General features: G+C 41.9%; 1 protein-coding gene across 3 annotated transcripts in view; it reads right to left on the reverse strand.

Moving 5' to 3' along the window:
- TENM2 (teneurin transmembrane protein 2) overlaps positions 1-15635 on the reverse strand; it is a 941161-nt gene that overhangs the window by 190702 nt on the left and 734824 nt on the right. For all 3 annotated transcript variants that reach the window (XM_042992783.1, XM_042992777.1, XM_042992795.1), the window contains one exon: positions 14241-14446. In XM_042992783.1, the coding sequence (XP_042848717.1) occupies positions 14241-14446 (206 nt within the window). The remainder of the gene's footprint in view (positions 1-14240; positions 14447-15635) is intronic.

Raw genomic sequence — 15635 nt, forward strand, 5'->3', positions numbered from 1 at the left:
GGCAGGGAGCCCTCTGAACATCTGGCTTTACCTGGAACGCCTAAAGTTCCCTAGACTGGGGTTCAGAGAAGAGAAAGATTGGAAGCACAGCTCACAAGCGTGCCTTGCCCAGGCTTTATGTTACAAAGGGAAATGAATGCAAAAATATTGGTGCTTTCAACCAATGCTGAGCACTGACTATGAGCCTAGCCCTGCTCTGGGTACTGGGGGTCCAGCAACAAGTCATGTGGACAAGACTCCTGCCCTCCAAGGGTAGGCACTGCTATGGGCAAATAGAATGCCAGGGGGTGATGAACTTTGAATAAAAGAAAGAAAGCAAATCAAAGACTTCCCAAATGCTAATCAACAAGTGAATGGACAAATTATAGTTTATCCATATAATTGGAAATCTACTCAACAATAAAAGGAATGAGCCACCGATACCACAACAACATGGTGAATCTTACAGACATGATGCTGAGTAAAAGAGGCCAGACACAAAAGGACACAGGGTTCCCCGTTTATGAAACTCGAGAGAAGACAAACCTCATCTCTAGAAAGCAGATCAGTAGTGGGTTGGGATGAGGTAGGCATGCGGCACAGGAGGCTTTCGAGCAGTGGCAATATTCTACATCATGAGTGTAATGGTGCTGACACAAACACATACAGTTTTTACGTTTTAAGAATCAAACTTAAAGTGTGTGCACTTAGAATGTGTGCATTGAGGGGCGCCTGGGTGGTTCAATCGGTTAAGTGTCCAACTTTGGCTCAGGTCATGGTCTTGCGGTTTGTGAGTTTGAGCCCCGCGTTGGGCTCTGCTGACAGCTCAGAGCCTGGAGCCTGCTTTGGATTCTGTGTCTCGCTCTCTCTCTGCCCCTCCCCTGCTCATGCTCTGTCTCTCTCTGTCTCAAAAATAAACAAAACATTAAAAAATTGTTTTAAATGTGTGCATTGGGTGGCTTGTAAACTATACCTAAATTAAGTTGATGTGAGACAAAGATAGCAGAGTATGTGATAAAGTGTAAAGGAGGATCCAGTTTTAGACTCCCTTGTTAGGAAAGGGCTGAGGGCATGGTGTTTGGGCAGAGACCTGACAAAAGTAAGGAAGGAGCCAAGTTATTACCTTGGGGAGGGACATTCCAGAGAGAGGGAATAACCAATGCAAATGCTCGAGACAGTGAGTTTGGTGTGACAGGGGGAGAGCAGGAGGGCCAGGGTGGTGGGGTGGAGGGAGTAAGGAGGAGATGGCTGGTTAGCCAGCCTGTAGAAGGGTGGTCAGTGACATGCCATCAGACTACTGAGCCCCTACTATGGACAAGCATTGCTGTGAGCACTGCAGACCTAATGGGCAACCTCATAGGGCTGACATTCCGGAACAACTTCAGATTTTCCTTTTAGCAGTGATGGGAGGCCAGTGGGAGATTTGCAGAGACTGAGTGCTCTGACAAATGGTTATGAAAGATGAGACCAGAGACTTCTTTGTAATAAGAAGCGAGCTTCTTTCCTGGTGTGTTCATCGTGCCTGGTTCCTAGGAGGGCCCTTTGGGCTTGGCAGTGGCTTTGCTGGTTTGCTGGCTGAAGATAAGCAGATTATGGGTTCTGTCAATTCTCCCCGAGTTCCCCCCACCCCCCGCACCATATATCAAGCCTAAAATTGTGGTTTTCAAGTTTCAAAGGAGTATGTTTTGAATGTCTCTGAATGGGGGGTGGTGGTATAGGGGGGATGAAAAATGAATAAAAATAGATTCGTTACCACTACTAAAGGGTGAGTTAGCACTCTCACAACCACTATGGTGAGCATCTCAGCCAGCCTTCTCCTGTAGCTGTTTCAGAGTGGGATTCCCAAGGGAAACAGGGGTAAACCTTAAACAATGAAGCCTGGGCAAGGCAGGGATAATGCACTCCCTGCTGGGTGACCCTTCCTGTGAATTCTTGGAGGGGTCTTAATGCTAGTGCCCACTAGCCACACAAAGGCAGGGCCAGCTCTGCCTTGTCCATTGCTGCAGCACCTGACACATGGCATAGAGCAGGTACTCAGTTAATGTGGGTGGAATCCAATATTATCACGTGCCTTTGGCAAAAACAGTGGCTCTATCTGAAGGCAGGATCTCCCTGGAAGATTGTTAGCCCTTTCATATGAAATTTTTGAGAATAGGGAGGAACAGTTAAAAGTTCTAAGTCCTAATCTCCTATTCTCAAGACCTTCCCTCAGTACATAAGAGTGTGTGTTCCTACTCACAAGGGTGACTCAGAGCTTTGTGATGTGTGGACACTTTTTCCTTTGATTTAACATGTGCTCCTAGCTGGGGCTGTGTACATGGCTGTAAATGTGCAACAACTCAACACGGGGTCACAGCCTCTAAACCTCCAAAGGGGCCATCTTCCTCTGTGGCTCCTGGTCTTGTAAGAGCCAGCACTGAGAAGAAAAGCTATGCCATCGTTGGTGAGTGATGGCTCAAGAACAGCACAGCTTCTAAAATGAGGACAATTGTCATGTGAAGCTTCAACACAGTGCCCATAACAAGAGGTATCTTCACTGCCCTCTGCTTGAAAAGATCTTTCCTCTTTATCTGCTTAACTTGCCTTCTGAGACTCAGCTTGTGGAACATTTCCTCCAGGAAGCTGTCCTAAAATCCCACATAGGTTACAAGTGGTGGACTATTTTTATGATCTTGAACATCCTTTACCCAACTCTTTAATAAAAATCACAGCTAACATTTGATTAGTTTATTATACAAAGGGCAAGAACAAACTCTGTAAATGATATATGGCAGCAGCTTCAGGAAACATACAAGAGAGTAGTGTTAGCAGGAGTCATGCTATCCACCTCTCCCATCCCACAGAGAGCTGTGCTTAGACTGGACATGGCTGGAGGCAGTGTGCATTGGGCCCCAGGGGAGGGATCCCAATCCCCTGCCACCTCACATGTTTACAAAATGATTGAGAGGGGACAGAAATCACTCGACTGATGTGGAAGAACCAGATCTTTGCAATCTGGATTAGTAGCTTGAGGAGAACTACAACTCACTGTGTGTGCCCGTGCTGGTTTCTGCCAGAGGCCTCACCATTCTTCCTGTAGAGACTGCTGGTTGCTAAGTTACCTGTGAGTGAGCTGTAAGAGTTGTAGACCAGTCAGATTGATTGATTGATTGATCTCTGCAGGGTGCTTACTATTTGCTAGGCATTATCTCATTTATTCTCACAACCACCTGATGAAGCATAGTCCTCATTTCACAGATGATGAAACTGAATCCAGAGACAGTTGGCCATAAACATTCAGCTACTACATAGCAGAGATAAGATTCCAACCCAGAGCAGGCCAATTCTCAGTTCTTGTTTTCTGCCCCGTCTGCACCTCATGGCCCTCCCTACATGATGCTGCCATTGTTGCTTAACTCATTAGGTCTCCATCTCCTTAATGTCGGGCAAATACCTTTCATCTCTGTATTCCCAACACAGATCACAGACCTTTGGTGAACATTTGTTGAATGCATAGATGAATTGATTTCACACTTTCTTCCCACAAGCTCATGCTCTCTCATCATGCTGCCTTTTGATCCAACCCTGGAGAAGGGTGGAAGGTATTTCTCTGAAGACCAAGTGAGCCACAGTGTAGAGGTCATGTTCAATGAAACTGATGAACATATAAAGGCTATTCCAAGATGCACAAAGCCTCTACCATGAGGCCAGGAAAATGGAGGTTTTAGCTCTCAGTGCCTTGCTGATGTTGAGTTCCTATTTACTGCACATTCTTATCTAATTGTCTTTAGCCTATGGCTTATCAAAAATGTCACATTTGGCTCCTCGCCCTCCCAAGATCAATAGGAGGATCTTCTGGGGGCTGGTTGTGAAAATAAATCAAATATATCTCTGAAGAGAGGGAGTGAACTGGGAACATGTCCAGTCACAAAATGGCTTCCCAAGCACTAAAGAGGAACAGAATCACAGGCACTGGCCAGCTTCTCTCAGGGCATGGTCTCAATCTTTCATCAGGCAGCAGCGTGACCTTGGGCAAGTTACTTCAGCTCTCTGAATCTCCACTCTCGGATCCCTAAGCCAACGATAGTAAAAGCACCTACCTCTGAAGGCCATTAGGAGTTGGGCCAGGCTCATGGTAAGCAATCAATGTCAGCTATTCTCCTGGCTATTATTATTGTTATAAAAGTTTGACATATTGTAAATCCTTTGTGCCAGCAATTCCACTCTTAAGAATTCATCTTAAGGAAATTATTAAAAAAATACATGAACATAAACCTGCAAAGATGTTTACTGTGGTAGGATTATAATGTTGAAAGGGGGAGATTGATTAAAAAAAATTAATCTTTAGAATGGACTACTTTTGAAGCATTTAAAATGAGTTTATGGAAGAATATTTAGATTTAGGAAGATGTTCCCTACCTTTCTTTATGCAAAGAATCAAGGAAAAAACTATGTGTGGTATAATCCTGTATTTGTAAAAATGTTTGCTATATGTGAACAGAAAACTGTCTGGAAAATATACCAAAAAATGTTAATGTTTTCTATTTTTCCTAGCATCATCATATATTGATTTTATAATGAGAAAAACACAAATAAAGGTTATCTTTTTAAAAAATTGAAATTTGTTTTGTTTGTTTGGGGGCTTGTGTTATAGAGGCTTTGGAAAAACACGATAATAGTAACATATCATTTCGGTATGCGGACACAGTTCTAAGTGCCTTATAACGATTGCCTCACTTAAATCTCACAATGATGCTACGAATGTATAATACTATTATCTCCATTTTACAGCTGAGGTAATGGAGGCACAGAGAGGCTGAGTGATGTGTCCAAGGTAACACAGCTTTGAAGTACTAGAGTTTGAAATTCATGACCAGGCAGTCTGGACTGGTCCATACTTTTCTGCCCATGTCTTTCTGTGTTGGGAACAGCAGCATTAGGCACACCACAGAGTATTTATTTAAGCTTTATTTTTGTGTATTTATATATTAAAAAAAATTATATTTAAATCTCCACACTGACTTGACACATGCAACAGGGTGTATTATTGGAGGATATTTGGAATTAATGAAAGGCCACTTAAAATGAATGTCCTTAACAAATGGGAAAATGATTAGGCCTTTATCTTGAAGAATGAAACTCTAATTATGAACACCTTCTTTTTCTCTCAGACTTAGGGTAATTCAGGTGATATTAGCAACTATGCTCTAATTGTTAGAATGCACACAAAAAATGTGATGGCAAACATTTCATTGTCTCTCAGCCTCATTGATTGCAAAACACATCCTGGTTTCAGAGATGTCAAAGATGACCATTATGTGCATCTCCGAATCGATGGAGTACTCGAGAACAATACAGCATCACTTTGGCTTGACTGGTGTAACACAATCAAAAGGGATCTTTCGGTAAACATACTGGACGTCTTTGTCAAATGTCCTAGGACCTCTCTTTATGTTATTATAATCGTCTTCTTGAAGTGCCGATTCTGTCACCTTGTTACTTCTCGCTGCCGCCTATTTAGCTATGTTACCTCAGCCAGATCCACGTTTACCAAGGCTTCCCCAGCAAGTTAGAGCAGATCTCTGGCACCACTCTCACGGACCTAGTGAGATCCCCGTTCGGGGCATGAGTTGTAGTTTTATTCTGTCGGGGCTTGCGTTGTGCTCTGTGCAGGCTGCTCCCACCAGAGGGGAGAAAAAAGAAAGGTCTGACGGCTGTACCCTGTATGTACCAGCGCTGCAGCTCTGAACTCTTCCTCAGTTGTTTCACGTGTAAAGTGATGGTAGGCTCCTAATACTGCCTACCTCACTGTGTTGTTGGGAGGAGAAAATAATTCATGGGGAACAGTCCCCGGCACAGTGAGCCCCCAGCAAATGCTTTCTATTATTACCTTAACTAGTGTTAAATGGAGACGGAGCTCTGAGTGGAGAACGTTTTTGTAAGTGATCAGGCGATGAATTAATATTTTTGTCTTGTAACAACTTTTGCTTTCCTATGAAACATCCTTAACCTGAAAGAGGCTTCAACAAACATTTTAAAAGCCATTAATTTTTTGTGAAGATGTTGGAATAAAGCTTTCCTTACTATCTCTGACCATAGACTTGAACTTTTCCAGCTCTCATCTATTAGGAAGCTTATTTATCTACATGTGGCTTTCTTTGAAAGCACACTGGCGTGCTGTGTGTTTGCTCAGATAAAGTTGTATGAGCAGCTGTACGGGTGGTTCCTGTTCTACCAAATGCCCAACAGAGAAGAAATGCAAGTTTGTGCTAGAAGCTGAAACCAGAGGAGCAATTTCCAATGAACATGTAACATGTCCCATAAAGGTGAGATAGAGATAGAGACAGAGGTAGAAATAGAGACATATTTAGTGAAGAGAGTTTCAAAGCTTATTTTAAGTTTAGGGTCCAACCTCTCTCTTTCTGTATTTAAGGCAAGGGATATGAGTAGTTGTTAGATATCTTAAGCGATTTAGCCTTGAAACTATGATTTCCTATTGTGCCTCTTTCAAGCTTGTGGATCAATTTAACTGAAGAGTATTCAGGGGCTGTAAGGGAAGTGATTAAAGAAAATACTGTTGTATATATATTCATTGTGATTTTTCTCAAAACAGTGCAAACAAAACAAAGTATGTGAATGAATTGAATCTTGAGAGTGACATAAGATTAAAGTCACCATCTATAGCCTCCTAATGCTTGTTTTACTCAAAATAGACTCACGCTTGTCATGGATGCACTTTTCTTAAAGAGAAAGACATTACAACAGTTAAGAAAAGTATAAAAAATATGGTAACAAATACTCATACTTGAACCAAAGGAATAAATATTAACTTTTGTCATATTTATTTCCAATCTTTGTGTGTGTGTGCTGGAGATGGGGAGGGAGTTTGCTTTACTGTTAATATTTTATTATGGATAAAAGCAAGGGCTTTTTGAATCTAATTCTCAGTCCTGTTCTCCTCACCTACTCCTAGAGATGAACACCCTCAGGAGTTTATTCTCTCTCCCTGTATCTCTATCTATGTGGCTATATAGAGAGAGTTTTTCTATTATGCATATAATAAACATACATATACTGAGATTAACATAGTAAATATGGATTTGAACTATACACTATATTTATGCTAATAAAACCATCCGAACTTTTATCCATTTTATTCATGGGGTTCTATATCTGATCGCACTAGAAGATAAAGGTCCTTGCTTAGAAAATTTGCAAACTCCTGAATTATAGCCCCTCTGAGAGTCTATGCAGTCTGAATATGTGATGTAGTCCTGCCCCCTCTTATTCATCTCTATCTTCCCAGTTTCTTTCTCCCCAAGTTCCACGTTCTCAAGCATTACCCTTCTTGAAAAACATCCACAGCCTCCTCCCATGCAGCCCTCTCAACACCAGCTCTCATATAGAACTCAGGCATCCCTGGAGATTTCTTCTTAGCTCTGCTTGGTAGCTACCCAGGGGGGTACCCACTCATTTAAGTGGCAGTTTTGGTTCCTGTTAGGATACACCAGACAATCACAAGAGATCTCCTGAGAAAGACATTTTCAAAAGCACTTTTAATCCAATACAGAAGAAACCAAGTCTCTCGGTTTCACAAAACCTTTCTCCATATCTCAGATTTTTTGGGAAAGGAAGAGTCTGAAAAACACACCTGTAAAAATACGCCTCCATCCAAAATGAAGTTAAATCACTATGTGATGTGCTTTGCAAACTGACAGTCAAACCCTGATATTCCCTCTGCATGAAGCTCACAGCTCCACAGGAAGGGGTAAAATCCCCGAAGATCCCATCTGACTGGTTAGTGGGCACTGAGAGGGCGCAGAGATGGCAGCAGGGTGAAAGAAGCAGTGTGTTCAGAGCACTCAGTGTCCCCATGTCCCGGGGACCTAGCCAGTCCCATCTGTAATTGAAACAGCCTGCTGTAGGGGCACCTGCATGGCTCAGACGGTTGAGCATCCGACTCTGCTCAGGTCATGATCTCACGGTTAGTGGGTTAGTGATTTCAAGCCCCACGGTGGGTTCTCTGCCGTCAGCACAGAGCCTGCTTCAGATCCTTTGTCTCCCTCTCTCTCTGTACCTCCCTGCTAGCGTTCTATCTCTCTCAAATATCAAAAAGTAAACATTAAAAAAAACCAACTATGTGCCGTTTACACACAAGGGTGAGAGAGAAGGGGACACAGAAAGTGAGAGTTCACTTTTAAAAAAGGCTCTGAATCAGGTGCACCTGGGTGGCTCAGTTGGTTAAGCATTCGACTCCTGATTTTGGCTCAGGTCATGGTCTCATGGTTCATGGGATGGAGCCCCACGTTGGGCTCTGTGCTGACACTGTGGAGTGTGATCAGGATTCTCTCTCATTCTCTTTGCCCCTCCCCTGCTCCTGCTCTATCTCAAAATAAATTAAAAAAAAAACAACACCATGTTTTTTAAAAGGCTCTAAATTGGAAAGGGATAAACCTGAGAGGGCAGAAGCTAACATCACTAATCACCATCTATAAATTTGCTTTACAAAATGTCATATAGGGGAACTCTGCTGATGAAGACACATAGGAATGTTTGCTTAGCTCATTTTATCGTGGTCCATGCATGCTCCATCTCCCAAATTTGCATGTATTTCCTATGATCATGGGGCAATTGGTGGTCTCCTAGATACTTGTTCTTTATTGTTTATTGTGCCTTGTGGCTAGTTTACTTCTTATCCTACAGACACCTCTCAGTAAAAAGCACCAGGGGTTGACAATGTCTACTTCTATCTCAGTGCCATACAATCCTTAGTATCTCCCTCTAAGAAATCTGCTGGAGCTGCAAGCCCACCCTCTGCTTCCAAGTTCCATCTGGAAGTCACTGGGCTCATGGCTCCATCAGTCTGAGTGATGAAACAGACATTTTTAATATTTGCTAAACAGGACTGTGAAGAAGGTGAGTCTCAGCAGGGCTCCCAAGCGGTAAGTGCATCTTGTTGTCTCAGGTTAATCATGTACCTCATTTGCCGATTATTGACTTGTTCTCACAAAGGATTTTACTTGGCTTGACATATCAGTAGCAATCAGTGATAAACTGTCAAGCAAACTTGCTCACTGCCTTAACCACCAAAGACCCTGACTTGCAGTAACAGCCTTAAAATTTCCTTTGATGTTCAGCACTGTAGCCAGGTCAGATTATTATTATTTCTTTAAGTCTGATCGGTATCCTTTCTAGAACTGGGGTTGAGCAAATCTGACAGTTTGTAGGGTCTCAAATACCTGGAAAGATGCACTAGGCTTCCTCACTCACCTTCCCCGTAAGAATTCAAATTGGTCGGTTGAGAATGGCTTATATCGACTTTGTTTTGTTTTGTTTTTGTCTTGGTCTTAAAAAATGCAATGGAGAGTGTCAAAATATTGCATTTCAAAGACAATATAATAGCTACCTTTCAAATGGACAAAGATTAAACAACGGTAGCATTCAGCTTATGTAACGGTTCAGGTAAATAAAATGGGCACACTGCTGCTGGTAGGTTAGAATATATGGAGGGGCGCCTGGGTGGCTCAGTCGGTTAAGCGGCCGACTTCGGCCCAGGTCACGATCTTGCAGTACGTGAGTTCGAGCCCCGCGTCAGGCTCTGTGCTGACAGCTCAGAGCCTGGAGCCTGTTTCAGATTCTGTGTCTCCCTCTCTCTGACCCTCCCCCATTCATGCTCTGTCTCTCTCTGTCTCAAAAATAAATAAACATTAAAAAAAAAAAGAATCCTTAAAATGATAATAATTACAACAATAGTAACAGCTAACATTTAAAAAAAAAAAAGAATATATGGAGAGTAACTGGTGTAAACTTACAGAAGGACAATTTAGCAATCCATATTAATTCTGTAAGGGTTTACTTTCAGGGAAAGAATTAAGGGTGTACAAAAACACTAGCCACAAGGACAGGTATCCCAACATTTTATTGCAAGTCACTAGGGCTTTTCGTTGATTTATCTAGTGCTCCACTTCTCTGGGTCAACACCAGATTGCACTTCCTGCTCCACTGAAGTTAGGATAGGACTCGCTTTGGTCCGTAAGACAAGGGGAATATCCAAGCAGTCCACGATGCTCTACCTTCCTTCACTACAGGGAACTAGTAAAGCCTGGATAGGGGAAGTTCCACGGGTCTGTGTCCCTGAATGAGGCTCACCTGGCACCAAGTCTTCCTTCATCCATGTGAACGTGTAAAGTGGGGTTTCCAACTTCAGCACTACTGGCATCCTGGGAGGGATAATTCTTTGTTTGGGGGTTGTCCTGTGCGTGTGTGACAGCATCCCTAGGCTTGACCCACTAGCTGTTAGTAGCAGCTTTGGCCCAGTGTGACAACCACAAATATCCCCCAGACATTGCTGAATGAATCTGGGTGGAGGGGAGGGTGAAATCATCCCTGGTAAACAAAAAATGCCTTCTACTATTTTAAGTCATTTAGATTCTTAGGTTGCCCCCACTCTACAACTTAGAGATTTTATTGTAGCAAAAACATATGTAAACATTTATCGAAAGGGGACTGCTTCAAATGATGGGTGTTTTTGCTCCTTTTTGTTTGTGTGTTTAGAAATTTTTTTCTGCAACAAAAACACAGTTTGTTCTTCCATAAGAAGGGAAAAACACTAGAAAATTAATTTTAAAAAGCTGTATTTGCATAATAACTCATCTATATACAGTGTTTGCTAGGGCCACACAGAGTTTCTTAGTACCATGAAACACTCGTATCTGGTATTTTTTTTTAAATTGTGCTTTAGTTTACAGCGTGTTTTCCCATTCTACCTTTGTGGTGGTGGTATAATTACAACAACGTTGTGAGCCAGGTAAGGTAGGTAGACAAAGAAATGGAGGATAAAAGAGGTTAGGGGACAAGGCTTAGGTCTCCTGGTTAATATGTAGCAGGGCTTCCATTCTGAGTTCTCCAATTCCAGGACTTTCTCCCCTATGCCATGTTGCCTCTGTACCACTGTAAAAAGCCACTTTCAAAAAGTCAACTGGGACACACTCTGATTCTTGAGAAATTTAAGCAGGTAAAAAAGGATTCTCTTCTGTATTTAATATCCTTGGACAAGGATACTAAACCTTGTAGACTCTTGGTCAAAGCATGATACTCAATAAAATTTAAGCATAGCTATTTCATGCAACACAGCCAATAGAATTTCATAGTCATCCCCCTCCCCCCCACCGCCTCCCCATATCTTTCTCTTTCTCTCTTTCCAGCTCAAATGAGTCACCTTGGCTACACTGCCAATCCCCATAGAACTTATGTTCCTTGATAGGATATGCCAATAGAAATGAGAAATTCTATAATGGTTCGAGATGTGAGTTAGTCACCTATCCCTGCAAGGAGCTAAGTACCGTCTCCTCAAGGAAATGTACCTCATCAAATGGACATGAATGCATGTAATGACAGTGACTGAATGTGAGAATGTGTAGGGAGTTGTTTTTTTTTTTCCTCTTTTTCTTTTTTTTAAGAAGTGTCCCTATATTGTACCTGTCTTGTGAATTTCTAAGTATCTGCACTGTGTCTCGCTTACTTGACCCTGTAACACACGCTAAACTCCCAAATTGGCAGCTGGACTGAAACCCTCAGCGTACATCAGCCCATGCCTATTCATTTCCCTTCCCTTGAACTGTGATGAGGCTGTCCCTGGAGTGGAGCTATTTTGAGAGGACGACCGCTAGAACAATCACTAGCCTGGCAGGAGATGGACAGTGTGGTGTAGCCACAAAAGAAGAAAAGACATTGTCATTGAGGGTTTGAGTCCTGAATGTCAGAACAGCAGGGAAACTGGGTAGAGTATGTTTCTGCCTGCTGTCCACTATCACTCAGTTACAGAGTTACCTACTTGACTTGCCATGATCATTTGCTTTTCCATGATACTAGTTGTTCAGAGCATGCAAGGGAAGGGGGATAACAGTGCTTTGGAACAGTGTCGGGAAGAAGCGTTTTTCTCCAGCAAAGCACCTTGCATCCAACTGGCTGAGAGGAAAGTTATTCTCAGCTGTGCCCAGAGGCATGTTCATATTTACTCGAATAAGGCCAATAAGCAGATTTCACCAACACTGCAAGTGGTGCTGTAGTAGAATAAGTGGAGCCTGAAGGTCAAGGAGACCACCTCACAATTTACTTAACTTCCCAGAGCATCACCCTGCTGCCTGCCAGAAGTTACAGAAATGCCACAGGGATTCCTGTCAGCCCACTTCCTCTCTTTCTCTTGATGAGAATCTCTTTGAAGAGCAGATACAATTTTTGTATCGGGAGTTCTGCTTGGTCAGGGGCTGTGTTAACTCATCCCTGAATAATCAGTGCCTCAACCAATAAATATTTTTCTGGATGGGTGGATGGATGGAGGATTTATTGATTACTACTTTACATATTGGTCCCTATAGCATGGACTGTGTATGCTAAAACAAAACAGAAAACAAAAAGCCCCCAAAGCTCTCCTCTAAGGCTCTGTGATACTTTCAGGTTGTAAAGATGGGGCTGCAAATAAGTTTCATCATGAGAGCCAACACTGGTCAGTTGGTAGCAGCTGCCTTGAGGGTTCTGTGGGAGGTATCTGTGCATTGAGATCACTGAGGACAAAGTGCAGCCCTCGATTAGTGATTAGCGATGTCTGCCAGGAGCCAAAGCCAAGGAAATGGTGGTCTGATGCCTTTGCATCTGCCAATGGGTTTAGAGCTCGCAATTCTTTCAATTCAATTTTCTAGATGAATACCTTTCCAACACATTTTAAAGTCATCTTTGACTGCATATAATGGGTAGTTAAGGAAGTTTTCCTTCCACTGGGGTATTTTCCTAATGTACTTCTTTATGTACTTGCCGGATTTGAAAGCAAATGAGGCGGGAAAGCCCTACGTGGTTTTTCTCAGGATATGCAATTCTTATTGGAAAAGAAAACCAAGCTAGGTGGGTGTTAATTTATCCCCAATGGTGGGTATATAATAAAATCTCTGCCAGGACAAATTAAAGGAGGGGTGAGAGAAGAGACAATGAAATTCATACTCTAATCCAGTCTCTTCATTCCCAACATGGGATAATCTGACTTTCAAAGTGCTAAGGATGTCCCAAGGAACTCAGTAGAGGGTAGAACAGAAGAACAGAAATCACAGAGAAATGGCTGAATTTTGGTCAGTGTTACACAACTCTTTTTAAATTCACTGGGATGTCTCCTAGTGATATTTTAACAAACTAATACAATAACTAGAATACCTGAAAAGTGCCTGAGGATTCACCCCCAGGGCTAGCAAAGCTGACTTCTTCAGGTAGGAATGTTATCTTTTTATTTTATTTATTTATTTTTTTTGGACACACCATACAAACAACATAAACTATACCATTTTACATTCTAGTAGTGTTTTTTTTTTTAATTTTAAAATTATTTTTTATTTAGTTTTTGAGAGAGAGTCAGAGAGCAATTTGGGGAGGGGCATAGAGAGAGAGGGGGAGACACATAATCTGAAGCAGGATCCGGGCTCCCAGCTTTAGCACAGAGACTGACACTGAGCTCAAACTCACAAACTGTGAGATTATGACCTGAGCCAAAGCTGGACACTTAACTGACTGGGCCACCCAGATGCTCCTACATTCTAGTAGTTTTTGAGTGTATTCACAATGTTGTACAACTATCACCACTCTCTAATTCCTGAGCATTTACAACATCCCTAAAAGAAACCTACCATACCTACCAGCAGTCAGTAACAATTCCCTCCTCTCTCACCCCTGGCAATCACTAATCCCCTTTCCATCTCTATGGATTTGCCTATTCTTGACAGTATAAATGGAATCATACAATATATGGGCTTTTGTATCTGGATTCTGTCACCTAACACCATACTTTTCAGACTCATCAATGTTGTAGTGTATAACAACACTTCATTCCTTGATATAGTTGCATAGTATTTCACGGTATGCATATATCACATTTTGTTTATCCATTCATCCAGTTCATGGGCATTTGGGTTGTTTCCACTTTTTGACTATTATGAATTATGCTGCTTTGAATGTTCATGTGTATGTTTTTATGAGAAATAACCTTTTCAATTCTCTGTGTATATGCCTAGAAGTGGAATTACTGGGTCAGATGGTGACTCTATGTTTAACTTTTAAAGAACTGTCAAACTGTTTTCCACAGGAGCTGCACCATTTTACACGCCTACCAGCAACATACCAATGTTCCAATTTCTTCACACCCTGCCAACACTTGTTATTGTCCAACTTCCAACAATAGTCATCCTAGTGGGTGAGGAGTAGTAATTTTTTAAAACTCATAGTTATATCAAGTATGTTCATACCTGGGCATGGGATGGTGGAAGTCCTCTTCTTATGTAAACACCGAAGAGAGCATCCTTCCCAAGGGAGATATTGAACTTTAAGAACTGGGGTTGACTGATGTGAATCTGTGATCTCCAAAACACGCCTGGTGGGACTTCTTGGGTCACCCGTCGACCAACTTCTGCTTCACCACTGTCTATGCTGCTGTTTTTCAATGACCAGGACACTGGAAAGCAGGAATTGACATCAAGTCAGTGATATCTGTACACATTTGTTGGTTCTACATTTCTGTTTAATTGCATGCCAGGAGTTTCAAAAAAATTACTATTAAACTCATGGCAAGTTTGTCTTTAAGTATAAACTCATAACCCAGGGCATGTGAAATACTGGCACCATGCTTTCTAAACTTCTTTGGTTACTATTAACTGACCAAATATAGTAAGAGCTGGAGTCTGGGAAGCACAGGTAAAGCTTCCAATAACCTCAAATATGACTGGGGTGTAAAATTATCAGCAGGGGAGAAGAGAGTGATATTAATTTGGCACCAAATCTAATTCTTGTAGCCTTTAATTATTCTTTCCAGCCATAGACAAGTCCAATATACTCTGACATTTTCATAAATTAAAATAGAAAGAAGCAACTGTGAACAAAAATTAGTCTAAAGTAAATAACTGTAGAAAATAAGGACTTGATGTCAGACTGATCTAATATTGGGGGTGACTCCTTCCTTGAGTTAGCAGGAGGGATCTAAGCACACTGTGGAAATCACACCTCTGTCATGGCATCATCATAGCATCTCTGTTGCATTTGAAATCACTAATACAGAAAATATTGGTTGCCCACATTGAGCTTCCTTCAAAACTTTAGTGAAAGGAGTTCCAGAAATACCTATTTTTAAAGAGGATTTAATAGCAATGAACTCGCCAGTACCTTCTCAACTTCTGAGGGTGGTTTTATTTGCAAGCACAGAATTCAGGAAAATCTGGGAGTTGCTAGTAGTCACACAAGGAAAGCAGTTAATCTCTTGGAGTCTCATTTCCCTGATCCCTTAAATGGGAACACAACCTAGATGGAACCTAGTTTTATCATGGTCATTTGTGATTTGTTCAAATGGGACTTCTGAAAGAAGTTCTGGGGGACTTTTCACTTTTCAACCCATCACTTTGATGGCCTTGTGGATTGGAAAACCTCTTCTGCCCAATGGGCAAAGGATGGGAATCAAGTTCCCTTCTGCATTCTGGAACGGATGGGTTCTTGAGAAAATATTTATCTATATTTGGCAACAGTCCAGTGTAAAAGATTTGAATGGTCAGGAGAGGTTGTGGGAACCACAAGCAGCTGAAGGCTGGCACAAAGTGTTAGTGAAGCTGTCTGACTTAGCAGACCTGGTCTGTCACTATTCTGGCCCCTGCATT

This window comes from Panthera tigris, chromosome A1 (genome assembly GCF_018350195.1).
Source record: "Panthera tigris isolate Pti1 chromosome A1, P.tigris_Pti1_mat1.1, whole genome shotgun sequence".
Classification (NCBI taxonomy): domain Eukaryota; kingdom Metazoa; phylum Chordata; class Mammalia; order Carnivora; family Felidae; genus Panthera; species Panthera tigris.